This window comes from Cydia strobilella, chromosome 24 (genome assembly GCF_947568885.1).
Source record: "Cydia strobilella chromosome 24, ilCydStro3.1, whole genome shotgun sequence".
Classification (NCBI taxonomy): Eukaryota; Metazoa; Arthropoda; class Insecta; order Lepidoptera; family Tortricidae; genus Cydia; species Cydia strobilella.
In genome coordinates, this window is record NC_086064.1 from 1758943 (window position 1) to 1778344 (window position 19402).

General features: G+C 35.0%; 2 protein-coding genes across 2 annotated transcripts; one reads left to right on the forward strand and one right to left on the reverse strand.

Annotated features, from left to right (window-relative positions):
- Window positions 1–486: 486 nt before the first annotated feature.
- Window positions 487–12161, forward strand: LOC134752184 (cardioactive peptide). The gene is made up of 4 exons (XM_063687797.1): window positions 487–574; window positions 8346–8427; window positions 8908–8975; window positions 11436–12161. The coding sequence occupies exons 1-4, from the start codon at window positions 506–508 to the stop codon at window positions 11583–11585; spliced, it is 369 nt and encodes a 122-aa protein (XP_063543867.1). The 5' UTR covers window positions 487–505; the 3' UTR covers window positions 11586–12161.
- Window positions 12162–15118: 2957 nt separating this feature from the next.
- On the reverse strand, window positions 15119–18964 carry LOC134752325 (uncharacterized). The gene is made up of 4 exons (XM_063688000.1): window positions 18887–18964; window positions 18241–18297; window positions 16658–16788; window positions 15119–15295 (listed from the first exon to the last, which is right to left on the reverse strand). Exons 1-4 carry the CDS (start codon window positions 18924–18926, stop codon window positions 15128–15130), a joined length of 396 nt encoding a protein of 131 aa, XP_063544070.1. The 5' UTR covers window positions 18927–18964; the 3' UTR covers window positions 15119–15127.
- Window positions 18965–19402: the final 438 nt, after the last annotated feature.

A 19402-nucleotide genomic window follows, 5' to 3' on the forward strand; every position in this document is an offset into this window, starting at 1 on the left:
AATCGAATTTAAACTGTTGTGAGACATACTAACATTAAATCATTTTACGGTTTAGACTCACTTGTTTTAGTTACTCGCGCGACATGTCCTACGCAATACACGGTCGTCGTGAACGCTGCTCGCACTATTAGTGCTTGAGAAAGGAGACCTAGGCTCTTCGAAACATGTCGCGCAAGTGACTAAAACAAGTGAGTCTAAACCGTAAAATGATTTCAAATCCTAATAATCATAATCATTTGTTTGCATCAAAAAAGATCTTCAAAAACAATTTTTTTTAAACATTATATTTTCATTTTCATAAAAAAAATTGTGCCTCCCCTCTAACTTTTGAACCATGGGTCCCAATATGAAAACATAGTGAAAGTAAAGCTTAATAAAAACTTAGCTCTTGGCCCGGCTTTTTAATATAAAATAGAATCTTGTCGGGCAATAGAAACCCAGCCACAGTTTAGACTCAGAGTAATAAAACTCTTTGATTAATCCACAGATAATAACAGAATTCGCCATGGCTCGCCCTTCATTGATCCTGCCTGTGCTCGCACTTCTGCTCATCGACGCTTGCTACTCTGCCAGTGTAAGTATTATAATATTCAAAATATATAGATCAGTACGGTTACACTCACTATTATTTTTAGTCGTATTTGGCGACATGTTTCGGATTCGTCGGGAATCCTTCCTCAGGCACGAGTGTCCGCGGCGGCTGTACTCCGTGCACCTGCACTGCCCGTGCTCGCGCCGCCCTCAATAACAATAGTGAATAATGATATTGAGTCAAACCGTACTGATCTAAATATTTTGAAATATGTCTCACGATAGTTTAATTTCGATTATTATAATATTTTTTACTTTTTTTATATAGCCTATTTTGTGTCCTACTTCAGGGCAAAGGCCTCCCCTTTCTTTTGACACTCGTCACGCCTTTGTGCATGCTTCCGCCAGTGGCCACAAAATGAGTCGTCGTCTAGCCATCTCGTTTTTAGCCTGCCTCTGCCTCGGATCTGTGGTGCCCATACGGTCGCTATTTTGGCCCATCTGTCCGAGTGCATCCGACAAATGTGTCCCGCCCACCGCCGCGTGTGTGTTTTGTCATTTATAGAAAACCAAAAATTTATTTTCAAAGCCGGTCCTGACGTAGCGTAAATTCGCATTATTTGGTGACACGCCTAATTCGGTGATACAAGTTATGAAGCTTGACTCCCAGGAAAGCTTGTGAATTAGGGACTTTGAAAATGGGCCTCACGGCAAAGCCGCCGAAGCCAGTAATAACATATACTAATCTATGGCCGTGAGGTCCCATTTAAAAGGCCCTAATTCACTAGCTTTCCTGGGTGTCATGTAGACCTGTACCAATAACTTCTGAGGTTATAAGAATATTAATGTTGCTTATTTTTTATATATAGTTTCCAGACCATATACTAAACCTAAAAATAATATTTTGTGTCATCCTAGGTATTTGCTTAGGTAGAAATTTAGGTATTTCTTTTTTCAATCAGCATTCTGTAAAAAAAATATTCGAGACGAAATTCTTTGTTTCCCTGTAAAGGCAAAGTGGCTTCCGACGTACACACGCATTTTGTGTCATTTTCATCCACGGGTATAATGGCATTTAATAAATACCTAATATTGATCCTAAAACGCCTAAAAAAATATTAGAGTCGGTAAGTGAAGTGTTGTACTTTACAGAACATTGTTATATGTTATTCAAACAAATCTGTGTCAAATTCATCCACCGCTTTTATTTAAAAAAAATTTTTTTCTAATTAACACCCTGTATCTGCCACAAAAAAAAATTCATATTATTAAGTTTACGTCTACAATATTATAATACCACATTGAGACATCATTCATAATTTGGGTCATTTTGATCCACGGTTTTTTTTACTATCTGGCAAAATAAAACTCAATTGAGCAAGAAGGGCGTGCGCGGGGAAGGGTACCTACGCGGGTGGGGTGCTTATTATACTTGCCGCAATATCAGCTGGCGACTGAGATCTTAACACTATCTCCTTTACCCTTGTTAAGACCAACCAAGAGATGGCATTATGAGCTGTCTCGCCACTTAGTTTTGCGATACAGTGTATTTATTTCATTCGGAGGCATAATTACATTGTCTTATCAATCTTACCGTAGTAGGTATATAAATATAATTAAAAATAAACTGTAGGCTGCACTCCTCATACTGACCAACAGTTGTGACGTTCCTAATCAAAAGGTACCACTTTCTCTGACAGGTTATTTGTATAGATATAATCAAATTTCGTCTTTATGGTAAACGACAAAGTGGTACCTACCTTTTGATTGAGAATGTCACAACAGCGACTTAAAAATTACTTTTGTTTCGATTTTTAGTAGTCTTTTTAAGTTTATTTTAAGACGCAATTTATTGTGATTTTTGTTATGTTTAAGCGTGGCAAGCAACATTAATTACATTGATGATGATGTTCATTAAATACAATATTTTTTCATACTATACTGAACTGTCACCCTATACATGAGAATGAACAGCGCCCTCTTGACAATGATCATATATTACTGGTCAGGCTTTAATATGTGTCATAATTTAGTAAAGTCCCCTTTGTGGATTCTAAGTTTCCGAGTTACAGCAGTTTAGTGAAAGCGTTTTTTTTTAAATATAAATTAAGGGTTGAATAAAGAGGAAAGAAAATTTGATTATTTTTGCGCTACGACACACGGTTTAGGAGATACAGCCCTATAAAGTTTTTTTTATTGTTTTTTTCTTTTTTTCTTTTTTACATTGTGTTTTTTGTATATTACTTTGGGGTTTCATAAAGGGGAACGAAAATTTAATTATTTTTGCGCTACGACGCATGGTTTAGGAGATCAAGCCCTATAAAGATTTTTTTCTTTTTCTTTTTTACGTTTCTAAATCTTAATTAAGGGCTTCTTAAGGGGAACGAAAATTTGATTATTTTTCGCTACCATGCACGGTTTAGGAGATACATCCCTAAAGTTTTTTTTGTTGTTTTTTTTTTTCTTTTTTTTGTCATTGCGTTTTTTGTTATTACTTTGGGGTTTCATAAACGGGAACGAAAATTTTATTATTTTTGCGCTACGACGCACGGTTTAGGAGATACAGCCCTAAAATGATTTTTTTCTCTTTTTCTTTTTTGCGTTTTTAAATCTTAATTAGGGGCTTCTTAAAGGGGAACGGATATTGATTATTTTTGCGCTACGATGCACGGTTTAGGAGATACATCCCTAAAGTTTTTTTTGTTGTTTTTTTTTCTTTTTTTTGTCATTGCGTTTTTTGTTATTACTTTGGGGTTTCATAAACGGGAACGAAAATTTTATTATTTTTGCGCTACGACGCACGGTTTAGGAGATACAGCCCTAAAATGATTTTTTTCTCTTTTTCTTTTTTGCGTTTTTAAATCTTAATTAGGGGCTTCTTAAAGGGGAACGGATATTGATTATTTTTGCGCTACGATGCACGGTTTAGGAGATACAGCCCTATAAAGTTTTTGTTATTATTTTTTTCTTTCTTTTTCTTGTGTTTTTGTATATTATTTTGGGGCTTCATAAAGGGGAACGAAAATTTTATTATTTTTGCGCTACGACGCATGGTTTAGGAGATACAGCCCTATAAAGTTTTTTTTTTAAATTTTGCGTTTTTTTTTTTAAATATAAATTATGGGTTGCATAAAGGGGAACGAAAATTTTATTGTTTTTGCGGTACCACGCACGGTTTAGGAGATACAGCTCTATAAAGTTTTTTTTCCTGGTTTTTTTTTGTTTTTTTTTTTAAGTATTAATTACGGGTTTCTTAAAGGGGTTTTTTTAAATTATTTTTGCGATACGACGCATGGTTTAAGAGATACAGCCCTATAAAGATTTTTTTATTGTTTTTTTTTCTTTTTTTCTTTTTTACATTGTGTTTTTTGTATATTACTTTGGGGTTTCATAAAGGGGAACGAAAATTTTATTATTTTTGCGGTACCACGCACGGTTTAGGAGATACATCTCTATAAAGCTTTTTTCCTGGTTTTTTTTTTTGTTTTTTTTTTAGTATTAATTACGGGTTTCTTAAAGGGGTTTTTTAAATTATTTTTGCGCTACGACGCATGGTTTAAGAGATACAGCCCTATAATGTTTTTTTTTTTTAATTTTGCATTTTTTTTTAAATATAAATTATGGGTTGCATAAAGAGGAAAGAAAATTTTATTATTTTTGCGCTACGACGCATGGTTTAGGAATTACAGCCCTATAAAGATTTTTTTTTTAAATTTTGCGTTTTTTTTTTAAATATAAATTATGGGTTGCATAAAGGGGAACGAAAATTTTATTGTTTTTGCGGTACCACGCACGGTTTAGGAGATACAGCTCTATAAAGTTTTTTTTCCTGTTTTTTTTTGTTTTTTTTTTTAAGTATTAATTACGGGTTTCTTAAAGGGGTTTTTTTTAATTATTTTTGCGCTACGACGCATGGTTTAAGAGATACAGCCCTATAATGATTTTTTTTTTAAATTTTGCGTTTTTTTTTTAAATATAAATTATGGGTTGCATAAAGGGGAACGAAAATTTTATTATTTTTGCGCCACCACGCACGGTTTAGGAGATATTATATCTATATATATAGCTATAATAGCTCTATAAAGTTTTTTTTCCTGGTTTTTTTTTAAGTTTTAATTAAGGGTTTCTTAAAGGGGAACGAAAATTTGATTATTTTTGTTCTACGATGCACGGTTTAGGAGATGCAGCCCTATAAAGATTTTTTTTGTTTTTTTTTTCATTGTGTTTTTTGTATATTATTTTGGGGTTCCGTAAAGGGGAACGAAAATTTTGTTCTTTTTGCGCTACCTCGCACGGTTAAGGAGATACAGCCCTATAAAGTTTTTTTGTTTTTTTTTTTCATTGTGTTTTTTGTATATTACTTTGGGGTTCCGTAAAGGGGAACGAAAATTTTATTATTTTTGCGCTACGACTCACGGTTTAGGAGATACAGCCCTAAAATGATTTTTTTTCCACTTTTTCTTTTTTGCGTTTTTCAATCTTAATTAGGGGTTTCTTAAAGGGATTTTTTAAATTATTTTTGCGCTACGATGCACGGTGTGGGAGATACAGCCCTATAAAGTTTTTTTGTTATTTTTTTCTTTTTTTTTCATTGTGTTTTTAGTATATTACTTTGGGGCTTCATAAAGGAGAACGAAATTTTTATTATTTTTGCGCCACCACGCACGGTTTAGGAGATATTATATCTATATATATAGCTATAATAGCTCTATAAAGTTTTTTTCCTGGTTTTTTTTAAAGTTTTAATTAAGGGTTTCTTAAGGGGAACGAAAATTTGATTATTTTTGTGCTACGATGCACGGTTTAGGAGATGCAGCCCTATAAAGATTTTGTTTCTTTTTTTTCATTGTATTTTTCATGTATTACTTTTGGGTTACATAAAGGGGAACGAAAATTTTATTATTTTTGCGCTACGACGCATGGTTTAGGAGATACAGTCCTATATATTTTTTTACAATGCATGTGCTCGAAAAGTGCGTTTCCTACGGAGCCATATCGTGCGGAAAGTACTGCTTTTCCGCACTAGTGCTTTTTGTTTTCAATTTTTTTTTTACAGTACATATGGTGCTACTTTCTCGCACTAGTGCGGAAAAGAGCACTTACCGTGCATATGTCGAAAGTTAAAGGGCCATATGTACTGTAAAACGTACGATACACGTGCGAATAGGTAATTTGCAACTCGTGTCGATTTAAAACACTCCTTTTAATAATTAAACTTATTTGCCATGACATGTTTTTTTATTTACTCGCACAATGCATAGTAAAACATTGTATGATACACGTGCGTAAAGATGATTTCCGCACTTGTTGCATAAATAGCAATTTTTTTTTATCAAAGAATGAAAGAAAGTCACGGTATTAATAACCAAATTTTACTTTAGTGGTACCTTTTCCCTATCACTGTCACAAATGTATGTGGCGTTCACGTAAACGCGATATTTTTAAGATTTCCCTGCGCAATGTTGCCAGCTCGCTCGCAAATCAAACATGTACTTACAGTTCTTTTGCATAATGGTGACATTGTACAATATCTATGAGTTTTAAATAGGTAAAAGATAATTCGACGCATTCTTTGCTTGCTTGTTGCTTGTTGTTGTGTTGTTTGCGTAACTTCTTTGAATAAGTTGCGTTAATTTGGCGCACAGGCGAAGTAAACATGCGTTGCGTACGGCAAGGTCACGCCGCGGCCCCACCCTGCACGGCCTCCGTTGCCCATTCAGACCGCCCGCTAGCTTCGTTTGAACGCAAATAATATTTTTGTAATATTTGTTTATGCAGTGGATGCAAGTGACACAAATTCATACATCTTATTTATCCCGCATTTCAAATTAATAAGATGTAAACTCTAATATCTTTAATATTCTTTTGTAACGGTGACAGCCTGTTACAACAAAATCATCAAATATCCTATGAAGCTATGCCTTAATAAGACACAAAATCATTTAATGGACCTATTTAAACGATTAAATTCGACCTAAGTAATTTTTTTTAACTCTAATTTTTTTTTGTGCCATTTAGAATATTATGACATAGTATCAGATTGCAGTGGACGTAATTGACACAAACTATGTTTTCACACTAAAAACACTATCCTAAATGCAACACAGTTACATGTTTTCTCTCGAATATTTTTTTCTCCAAGATAATTCAAAATAAAAAATAATTACCACAAAATAACAAATTACTAGAAAAGCAAATTATATATATGACACAAAACAAAATGTAAGATTTACATCTTAACAAAGTATTCATAAGCGAAAACAGAATTGACTTTAATATTTTTATAACCTAGGGGTCAAAATATAGCCAGCGGTACAGGTCTAATGCTTCAAAACTTGTATCACCGAATTAGGCGTGTCACCAAATAATGCGAGTTTACCCCTCTTCGTACCTACCTATCAATTTTGGCATTTGAAAACTTAGTCATCAAATTTTCTTGATTTTCGAGGCACGTTTTTTTCTTAGACTGTATCCATCTATTACGGAGTTATATCTATCTTTGGCTCGACCAAATGTATCAACGGTCTTGATTTTCCCCTTGCCGCGCCGCGCGCCGCTTGCGTCACGAGGAATCAGCCTGTTTGGGGCGTCACAGAATATATATTCACTCGGCTCCATAAAATTAAAAAGATTTTAGAATAAACTTCCAAATATCATCACTGAATTGTTTGTTAATAAATTTAAAAATTATGTTTTTATCTCTAACATCAAACATTTATTCAGCAAATACACAGGGGCACTTTTACATGTCAATTTTTACAAACAATAAAATTAACCCAAAATTACAAAAAACAATTACATAAATATAAATGTCAAATTACACAAAAAAAAACTAATAAAAAATATACAAACAACAGAAGTACTAAGATTGTTTAGAGATGTAAGTCTCTAGGTGTCAGAGATAAAATGTATATAATAATAAAAAAGATCATCAAATTATCCAGATGTAAAGGGTCTACAAGACTTGAATTGTTATATAATTAATAAAAAGACAAGATATTAAATCAGACAAACAGACAAGAACCGAATGAAGTGCCTCACGTTAATGCCACTCAAAAGTAAAGTTACATAGGTAAAATGAAGCCCGTGTAAACTTAAACAGACCGGTCTCCACAAACAGCACCCGTTCACGAGTATGACGCGTATCTAAAGTCTAATATAACACACAATAACAAACATTAAAAAAAATACATAAAAAAAAACATACAACCGAATTGAGAACCTCCTCCTTTGAAATCTTGAAGTCGGTTAAAAACTACATGAATGATGAAACACCGTGGAATTAAGTGCGATTGAAAATAATTAACTATTTATTATTATGTTAATAATGATGAAGCTGATAATTCAATGAACTGAAAACAATGAAGTTAATTTATCACTGGCCCAGCCCATAGATTAGTATATGCGCCCAGCCTGTATATATAGGTATATATACAGGCTGGGCCAGTGATAAATTAACTTTTCATCTCGACCTCTTTATATTAGTGCATTTACCATTGGCCCACCCTGTAATCCGTATTTTTTTGGCATTTAGATTTTTATTCTAGAAAGTTTCTAGACTAGTATTTTTTTATACAAATTTGGTGTTTGACGATCCTTTTGTGAAATTCTTATTATTAAGTTTGACATATCTATAATAATTCAATGTTTTTAAGAACAATTATAACTGCATCAATAAATTGCTCTGATACTTAGATTAAGGTAATATTTGTAAAACTTCACAATTTAAAAGTGCTTGTTGCTAGGCCTCTTTGAATAAAGAATATTTTGATTCTTGACTCTATATTTACTACAGAAATTTTCTCCGATTGCAGATCCCTCGGGGCTTCGACCCTCGGCTGTCGGAGGAGGTGGTGATGGCGCCAAAGAAGAGACCGTTCTGCAATGCGTTCACTGGTAAGTTGGCTGCAGGTTCTGCCAGGAGTCAGAGGAAACAGCAATATACATCATCTCTTCCTGCAGACCACTATTGTCAAAAAGGAGTACACACTTAGGGCGGCACATTAACCTTCTGAGGTACTGAACATTACAGCCCAAAGAATTTGAAAATTCCTAAATTCGCGGGCATTAATAATGAACTTTAGAACCGCCGCAACAATAGGTCACTGTTGGTCGATGTGGCGAAACAGGCCTATAAGAAACAGACGTTTAGTTGACATACATACCAAATTTCAGGACCGTTCCAGAAATTTCGAGGTTAGACCTAATCCGATTGTAAATATTGGGATAAAGCGTCCGTTAAGAAAATTAGGCATTAAAGTCCTTTTATTTTACAATGTCCACAGGAAAGACCCATAACCTTAACTCATACTAAAAAAGTTTTTGACGAAACGACGAAAATCTCGAGAAAACTAATTGAAACTATTTTGCTTCCAGGGTGCGGTCGCAAGAGGTCCCAAGGCTCTCCCGGCATGCCCATTCAAGAACTGATGAGACAACGACAGGTAGGTTATCCTGCTTAGTTCTTGTTGCTTAGGCCAGAGCACACCGGCTGCGCGTGCGAAGACACTCACGTGCGTTTGCGAAGACACACACGTGCGCGTGCGCTAAAATGTTGGAGCCGTGAACGCACATGTCACGCAAGCGGTGTGCCGTCTCTCATAGCAAAGATAGATATAACTCCGTAATAGATGGATACAGTCTAAGGAAAAAACGTGCCTCGAAAATCAAGAAAATTTGATTCTCGTTCAGAGGGCGCTACTAGTTTTGGCCTACAGTCGTATAGATGGCGTTGACGGTTTCGTTTGTTATTTAACAATTTTAACGCATATCAGTGAAAGAACATGGGTCAAAATCATAAAAATAATTAATGCAAATAAAATAAAAAAATATCTATATTTAAATACATTTTATCGTATTTTTATAAATCTTCATTTTTAGTTTTAAAGTGTGTCGACAGATGGCAGTGAATTTACTGGGGTTACAAAATTTACTATGACAGTAACGCTCTAGTATCAGTTACTCTATGCTCATAGGATCTATTGAACGCGAACGTGCACGTGCATGTCTATGCACACGCATCGGGTATGCACGGGCCTTTACAAAATGTCAACCTACATATGTTATGATATACCTATAGTTATAGGGTGATGGAGGGGACGTGAGCAGGACCCCATGTGTTTAGTCAGTTACATAGAGTAACTTATACTAGAGCGGTACTGTCATAGTAAATTTTGTAACCCCAGTAAATTCACTGCCATCTGTCGACACACTTTAAAACTGAAAATAAATATTTATAAAAATACGATAAAATGTATTTAAATATGGATAAATGATTTTTTTTATTTGCATTAATTATTTTTATGATTTTGACCCATGTTCTTTCACTGATATGCGTTAAAATTGTTAAATAACAAACGAAACCGTCAACGCCATCTATACGACAGTAAGCCAAAGCTAGTAGCGCCCTCTGAACGAGAATCAAATGTTCTTGATTTTCGAGGCACGTTTTTTCCTTAGACGGTATACATCTATTACGGAGTTATATCTATCTTTGGTCAGTTATTAACTACTGTTTCGTACCAGTATGTCGGAAGGTAGTAAGTAGTAGTAGTAATAATTACTTTATTGTACACAACACAGGTAAGATGTAAGACATACGTGTTTTTCTATATCTATTTATTTATTTAATAAATAATTATTACTAAAAACCGGCTAAGGGCGATTCGGACTCGCCAACCGAGGGTTCCGCTTTTTAGTATTTGTTGTTATAGCGGCAACATAAATACATCATTTGTGAAAATTTCACTGCTGGGCAAAGGCCTCCCCCTCTTTTTCCACTCGTCTCCGTTCAAGGTATTAACCTTAATAAACTTTGTTACGCGGACCATGAAGACTAACTAATAGACGTCCTCGTTACAAAACTATCTACTTCAGCTGTCAAAAGTTAACATGTATCAAAGCGCCATCTATTGACTTGCAAGTTAAATCTTCTTACTTTACACTGCAAACAAAGACCTATGTAACTCTGTATATATTCTCTTTGCTCCAAGTAATTTGTGAGGCAACACTGTGAGCTGTGTGGCGTGTGATTAACGAGATGGCGCCATAGATAGCTGCCAACCACCTCATCGTTGTTGTAGATGGCGCTGTTTATACAGGATAACACTGCCATAAATTTTGGCAAATATAGATATAACTCCGTAATATATGGATACAGTCTAAGGAAAAAACGTGCCTCGAAAATCAAGAAAATTTGATTCTCGATCAGATGGCGCCACTACCTTTGGCCTACTCTCGTATAAATGGCGTTGACGGTTTCGTTTGTTATTTAACAATTTTAACGCATATCAGTGAAAGATCATGGGTCAAAATCATATAAAAATAATTAATGCAAATATTGCAAATAATAAAAATCATTTATCCGTATATAAATACATTTTTTTGATATTTTTATTTTTAGTTTTAATCGTGTGTCGATAGATTTACTGGGGTTACAAAATTTACTATGACAGTACCGCTTTATCCTCTTTGCTTAAAGTTGCTTAAAGCAATACAAAAGTCACAAATGATGGTCAAAGTCTGACACCCGCACTTTACTCAGCAAACGCTCTTACAAAAAGGTAACACATTGTGACGTCACTGTGTCACTTTGCTTTGCTTAGAAGCCGTTCCGATGTATGGAAAACAAGGAAATTGCGATTTTGTCGGTGAAATGTCGCGTTTATGTATATTGTTGCTATACAACATTTTTTTAAATAAAATGTAAGGAATCGAATGGTACCGTTATTTTTTTCCTATTTGAAAGTAAAAAAAAAAAAACTTTTTTTATTATTCCCATATATTTTTTAAGTTTCCAATTTATTGTGATAAATTGCTCATTTTCTATCTATTAAACTAGATTTAGTTATAAAATTCAACGTGTGTCAAACTACCCTATTGTAAACATACGTTTTTTTTGCCAGTTCGTCGACGAGGAAACCCTCCCAATACTGGAATCCGAGAACGGGATCGATGATCTCTCCCGCCAGATCGTATCTGAGGCCAAGCTCTGGGAGGCGATCCAAGAGGCCAGCGCAGAAATAGCCAGAAGGAAACAGAAGGAGTTCCAGTAAATAAGGAAAAATGAGGCGGTTACTGGAATTTTGTGGAAATTTTAGGGAAACTGAGCAAATTTACGAAAATTATTATAAAAATTAAATTCGAACCTTTATACATAGTGTTTTTGGGTTTGAATTCATTTGAAGTTGTATTTATGGTCACTTTTAAACACTTGTGGTGCAATAACGACGTTTCTACCTGCAATTCCAAAAGGAATTCTGATAAAAGTGAAGCATAAGGACTCTTATCTGATGGAAAGCCACATATTATCAATAAAAATTGAGCGTCATGATTTTTTTTCATATTTTTTCGGTTATCGAAATTAGACTTAAACAAGTATTACTTGTTTGTCCTAGGACTGGGAGGACTAAAGAAATATAATTATTTTTTGGGCATTGGGCCAGCGTGGGAACTATAGCCCAAGCCCTGAGCATGAGGCCTGTGCCCAGCAGTGAGACGTATATCACGTATTGAAGCTGAATTATATAATATTTAATTTTTTTACTCCAGTACCCGTCTTTTATGGGCATGATGTAATAACTAACGACTTGGCTGAATGGTTAAAGCAGTTCCGTAGCGTCTTGGCTAGATTTATAAGTATTAGCTATTTTGTTATATGGCAACATTGCCAGCATTTTTTTAAGAGAGACCACACACTCCCAAGCGTCTCAGCATCGGCGACTGATCAACTTAGGCTGCTACTCGACGCAACGTAAGGCCAGGATTACACTTGTAAGTTTTGTAAGTAGGGACACAGCTATACTACAGAATGAGAATATCGTTATCTTATTCTAGCAAATAGCTTTGTCCCTACTTACGTAAGTAAAACTTACAAGTGTAATCCTGGCCTTAGCGTAACGCTGCGTTAAGTAAGCATAGACATAGTATAATACAAGACATGAAACCGAGCGACCAGGGTAAGAGTAAGACATATTCATGTATTGACAGTTTCATGTATGGCAGCATAATCCTTTTTCTCTTTCACTCATATAAATTTCGGTATTTAGCCATCGTCTCCTTGCTATGATGCCATAACCCGACCATGAAAAAATGCCCGGTCGGTGATAAAGACAAAGGATGGCACTATTTTCTCTCCTCTTAGGAATCGCAATAAGACTATCTTTCTCTATCAAAGAGTGTCAGGCCCTTGCGGCCTAAGCGACCCGGCGCAGCGCGGCGGGCCCACGGCGTTCGCGTCACCTACGTAGGACACTTCTAATAGGTATCAAAGGATTGATTCACTCCGCGCCGCATCGCTTCGCCTGTTCGCTGTTGTTCGCCTACGCAGTACGCTGCGTAACTGCGCAGCGCTCTGCGACGCTCGAAAGACGCTAAGTGTGGGGTCTCCAAAGATCTCAAACTAGAATTGTACCTTTTTTCTAAGCGTTGCATTTATTTGTTTTAATGTTGGTATTTTTAAGTAAATTATAATGTATTAAATAAGACATAAGACCTAGGAGGTGACAATGTTAACTAATTTATCTATTAAGTAAATTTTTCTTCACTTGTAATTGTAATTTGTATTTTATACAAATTAATACATGGATTATTTGTATTTTTTGTCATAAACCTTGACACTCAGTAAAACTGTAGCAATTTAAAAAAAACATAAAAAATAATTTTTTTGTGATATTTATTTTAAATAAAGCGAGAGCTATATTTGTCAAAAATACTAGTCATAAGTTAAGAAATATATAAATGTTCGAATTTATTATGAAGAAATAAAAGATTTCTTCTCGACGCAGACTTTTATTTATTTTTAGATATTTGTAAAATCATTATTATAAAGAGGTAAAATAAATAATTATTATACAGGTATGTAATTAACTAAAACGGGATCGATTAGAAATAAGCGTTAAAATTATCTTCGCATCTCACAATATCGTCTTCAAAACGTCGGAGGTAGTTTTAAAGCTTATTTATACGCGACTATGTCCCTATTTAGTTAATGTGATAAATCAAAAAAAAAAATTATAAAATATGTTTATATTTTAAAATCAGCGGCGGATTCCTCAACCCACCAACGGAGCGGCAGCTGACGTTCACGAGGGTTCATCATACATAGCCGTTAACCGCTATACGAGTTTTCACCCGGGAGGCGATGACTGACTGTCATAGAAATCGAAACCACTGTAAGATGGTTTGGCATTAAACGTGCAGAAAAAAATACCAACAACATTTTATGAGAACTGCAATTTTTGAAAATTGTCTTTGACATGTTTGGCACATTGCTATGCATGGCCAAAAATATAAAGGTTTTTATGTCCATTTATCCAGCCAACAATAGACATAAAATACCTTCCATCAATCTACGTAGGTTCTAAATTAAAATAACTACTTAATTAAGCTTTTATAGTATGATAAAATATATTTTTACAGAATATTAATATCTTAATATTTAATAAAGTTTCTGTCAAAAATATTAAACGAAATATTAAGTAAGTAAGTAAGTAAGTAAGTAAATATTCTTTATTGCACCAAAATTATACATTTTACATACATGTAAAACTACAAAGAAATATTTAAAGAAAAAATAGAACCAGGTAACAACAGGCGGTCTTATCGCTAAAAAGCGATCTCTTCCAGACAACCTTTGGGTAGCAGGAAATGTAGAACTCATACAAAAGTCAACAGGTAGTGCAAAGAGCTAAATATGGAGACTATTAAACACAAACACACATACTACAATTACTACTTATACATATAAGTATTAAAACAAAACCTAACACACAAATAAATATACAATACAATATATATATATACAATGCCTCAAGGGCCTATTTTAGATTTAAGCTAGTTATTAATTTCGTTTACGTAGTACCACTGTATATATCTTGTAGGTAAAAAGTTGTGTATGTATATATATATATAATATATATTTATACAAGCATATATACAATACATAAAATGGCAACTTAAGGCAGAGATAGAAAGAATATTAACTTAGGTGCCCCTTGTTTTTTAAGAAGCTAGAAGTCTAACTGTAAGGTAAATGGGTGAAACATATTACTATTAAAGTTGTAAGTAAAAAAAATCTACAAAAATACTTTTTTGACAGAAACTTTCCTTAGAATAAATTAACAGGGGTCATTTTTACCGCCCAAAAACGCATATAATGTGTAAATGCATAAAAAAATCAAGAAAAACGAGGTCAAACAAAACCTTGTCAGATCAGATTTTTACCTATCTAATGTTCTACCTAATATTTGATATTATTTAGTTGGACATCTAGTCAAAAATATCATGTGGTTTATATATTTTTAAATATTTATTTATTTGACGAGCGTTTAGCACCATTAATAATAAAAGTTATCAAGTTATTAAACTGTTCCTTAGTTACGAACTTAAATCCATTTTTGGGCAGCAGAGTATTGCAGCCTAATGGGGCATCCATTAATTACGTGAGGGTTTCGGGGGGTTCAAGCCGAATATCACTAAATATCTCACGCCGAGGAGTCACAAAATAGTGTAAAAATCTGAAGAAACAGATTCATTTCCTCAAAAATTTCTCAAAAAACACCTCACGTAGTTAATGAACGCCCCCAATCAAAACAGCTTAAACCTCATACACAATTCTATTATCAACTATATCTTCAAAGGGGTTAGGTTCAAACTCCTTGGACAGCTCTCCGAAGAAGTCAGGAACCGTTTCCACGGCTATGATTGGTAGTTTGGTCTTGTAGGGTGATTCCATTTTCACCTCCATTGCGCTTGGGGTCCAGAACTGAAATAGTACATTTCGATGCTAGTGCGGAAAGTATGCCATTTCTTCACGAGTACCGAGATATCTTGCTACGAGCCGACGACGCGACGAGACTCGGGACGAGTGAAGAATGACATTTCCGCACGTGTATCGAACGACGTTTTTTAATACAGTTACGAAAAAATAAGAAAAGCAAGTAAGGAATGGAATTCGAAACTTTTATATTATTAATTCTGTGACATCATTGACATTGACATTATGAAGAGGTGTTTTTCTAGCTTTTATTCGACTAGAATAGATTTTGTTATTATTATTGAACCCACTTCAATGAAAGTATTTTTTTCAAATGCATGTTCTATTGACAGTTCCAGTGACAGAAACAATTGTAAATATTAAAACATTGTACTATTGTTACCTAAATATCGTTATTTACGATTATTTGTGTATCGTATATTTATAAAAACAATATCGAATGTTGCCTTTGGAAACTTAAAACATTCTTGCAGTAAGAAAATACGCCTCTTCTTTGACAGGCGTTCCGTTCCATTCAGATAACTTATTAAGAACGGTTTTTCAACATTAAAAAATAAACGTGTTATAATACTTATAATGATGAAGAGGTAAGTGTAATAAAATATGAAATATGCATATTTTTCATATTCTTACATTAACAGTAGGTTTTTATGTTGATTACGACGTTTAAAGGAAACTAATATTAACACTCATCAATAAATAGTCATGAATTGGAACAAGTAAAAATTTAAAAAAATTGGAAAAGTAAAAAGCACTAGTTCGCGAAAACCAACTTTCCGCACGCTAAACAGCCACGAAAAGTAGCACTTTTTGAGCAACTGTATTAAAAAAGTATTTTTAACAAGGTCAGGTGGGGTAAGAGAGACATACTTTATTTTGCTTGGGGTAAGAGAACCCATATGCGGAAAGTCCTTCTGAGTAGAGTTAGACAAAGATAAGTCTGCAATGATTTTGATAGCACACGTAATGCTAGTGTTATTATTTTTAAACGTCAAACTTCTATGAAATTATGACTATTTATGACGTACCGTAAAATGGGGTGAGTAGGGACAAAACTGACATTCAAACCTCGATAACATTTTATTTTTACATATGCAAACTGAATGGTGTATATATTAAGTGTTCCGGACGTTTCTATTTTAGTTTTAATTTTATTTTGAGTAGTTCCATTTCATAACTTTGACGATAAACAGGAAATCCCACCTCACCCCGTAGTCCCTCGTAATTGGGGTGAGATGGGATTTCATACAAAGGTGATTTTGGAATTTTTGTACGCACTAAAATGTTTGGTGCCGCTTACCTCTGCCTATCTGTGAACCCTGGAATATGGAGGAAATGGGTTAAAATTACCTTAATATGTTCGGGTCCACGCTTCTTCCTCAAATAATTGAAGCAGCAAGGTCTAAAATGTTTCGTGCCGCAAGCCTTCACGCATTCATTGCCGCAAGAGTCGCAAGAGAAAGTACCCCATACTGTGCTGCCTGAAATAGCAATGTGCAAATTGCAGAGCATTCTCAAAATTTCCGAAAATTTCTGGAAACTTTCATGGGATAATTCTCATGCAAGTTTCCACTTAGAAAGTTCCCATTCAGAGGGCCTAACGCGAACACAGAAGTTCACAAATTGCGGGCATCTTTCTCTTTTACTAAAATTTAGGCGTAATTAGAGTGACAGAGAATGCCCCCAATCATCCCCCAATATACGAACTTCGGTGTTCGCGGTAGACCCTCAGATTAGGGATTGTTAGGTACTCAATGTTCTTAATTGTTGACGACTGTTTCATTTAACATTTACGTCACTCATTGGCGTCTATTTCAAGTGTCATAGAAATCGAAACTAACTGTAAGGAGGATTGGAAATAAACCGTAAAATGGGGTGAGTAGGAGCAAAACTGACATTCAAACCTCGATAACATTTTATTTTTACATATGCAAACTGAATGGTGTATATAATAAGTGTTCCGGACGTTTGTATTTTAGAGTTTATTTTATTTTGGGTAGTTCCATTTCATAACTTTGACGATAAACAGGAAAAACCACCTCACCCCTTAGTCCCTCGTAATTGGGGTGAGATGGGTTTTCATACAAAGGTGATTTTGGAAGAGAGTTGGATCGATTTTTTTTATTATGAGTATTACTGCAGCTCCATTTTAAATTGGAATGCATTATTTTTGTAGCAGTAGCCCTAAAAACCCATCTCACCCCCCTTTCAAACCTCTCCCCATTCATAACCCAACACTCCCCGCGAACCCTACTCACCCCATTTTACGGAACTTGCAGAAAAATATTCCGAGAACATTCTATCGGAACTTTGAAATTTTTCAAAATTCCCTTTAGCGCATTGCTAGGAATGAGGGTTATGTGAATTGAATGAATGTGTGATGCGAGTGATTGTATGAGGTTTGATTGAAGAGTCCAGGGCAAATAAGATAATCCGTAAATAACTTTAGAAACATTAGTACAAACATACCTATTTCCTAGGGTCTACTAGTTAGAAAGCTTATCAGCGAAAATTTTCAAAATTTAACTTTTACTTGTTGTTTGTTTTTACGAAACGGTAACATGTTTAAATGAAACGAAACATAAGCTTATGAATACTAAATAGTTTTTTTTTTTTTTTTTTTTTCTAAAAAGTATAATACATTTTAAACTTTACTAGGTTCGCCAAACTTGCGTTTAACGGCAAAAAAACGGCGGTATTAAAAATCATACATACTTTTTGAAACACACTAATACTAGTCAAGGATGACTCACGTTAGACCGGGCCGTGACCGGGCCGGAGCTTCCGGCGCCTACTTTTCTATGACATGACAGGTGATCACGTGATGCTTTCCATAGGAAACGAAGCGCCGGAAGCTCCGGCCCGGTCACGGCCCGGTCTAACGTGAGTCATCCTTAATTCTACTCTACAGCATGCTCTTGGTTCTAGGGTACCTGAGGAAGAGGTGGCCTCCTTTTTGTACCTCCTAGAGTCCGCGTGGGACCACGTGGCTAACAGAAAAACTTTAACTTTAATAATCCATACTTCCATTCTAATATTATACATTATGCGAAAGCCCGGATTTAGAAATGGTATGGCATTTAGAATTTAGGGGGACCCTCTTTTCGATCTCAAAACTATTGCTAGGTTGCCTTGTGGGCGGGCTTAATAGGTGGAAAACCGGCCCTGAGTGTGTCTGTCTGTCTGTTACCTCTTCACGCTTAAACCGCTGAACCGATTTAATTAAAATTTGGTATAGACATAGTTTGAGTCCCGGAGAAGGACATAGGATAGTTTTTATCCCGAAAATCATTCTTTAAGAGGTTGAAAAGCGGGGTGAAATGAAAGTGAGATAATTGATGTATCGCCTGGTAAATTGACTGACGTAAGCGTATCAAATTTAATTATTGCCATTACACTTTATCTAGGTGTTAAACTTGTCCCACAAATGGGGAAAGGGAATCAATAAACTGTCTAATCACGATTCATGAGATACAGCCGGGTGACAGACAGACGGACAGAGGAGTCTTAGTAACATGGTCCCGTTTTTACCCTCTGGGTACGGAACCTTAATTAACTTGCATAGAATAATCCACTCACCAATAAGCATCAAAGACACTATAGCCGTTATTTTAAACATTTTAAACTTCCAAGATGGCGACCAATTTTCAAGATGGCGTCCAAAGCACAGCTGATCGACGAATGATGCCAGAATATTTACCACCCCTTTTATATGGGAAAAGTTTACCTTGTTCGAGATGCGTAGGCTGACACAGTAATGGAATTTTGTGATACTGATGCAAATAGAAATCGTTTATTTACCAAACATTTTTTACAAATTGTCCTAACATATTGAACTTAACATAAATTAGATTTTACAATTAAGCTAATATCCATCGGCCCCAAACTTACCCCAAACTAGGCGCAGCCTGTATCTCGGGAACCGGGAAAATAGATTTTACTTAGAGATTTTAAGTAAACTGAATATGATGGCCGTTTTTTAAATGAGAAATCACAAATATAAAATTAATTTAAGTACAAAAAGTGCATGCAGAAAAAAATTGAAACAAAGAACCGGCCAAGTGCGAGTCGGACTCGCGGACGTAGGATTCCGTA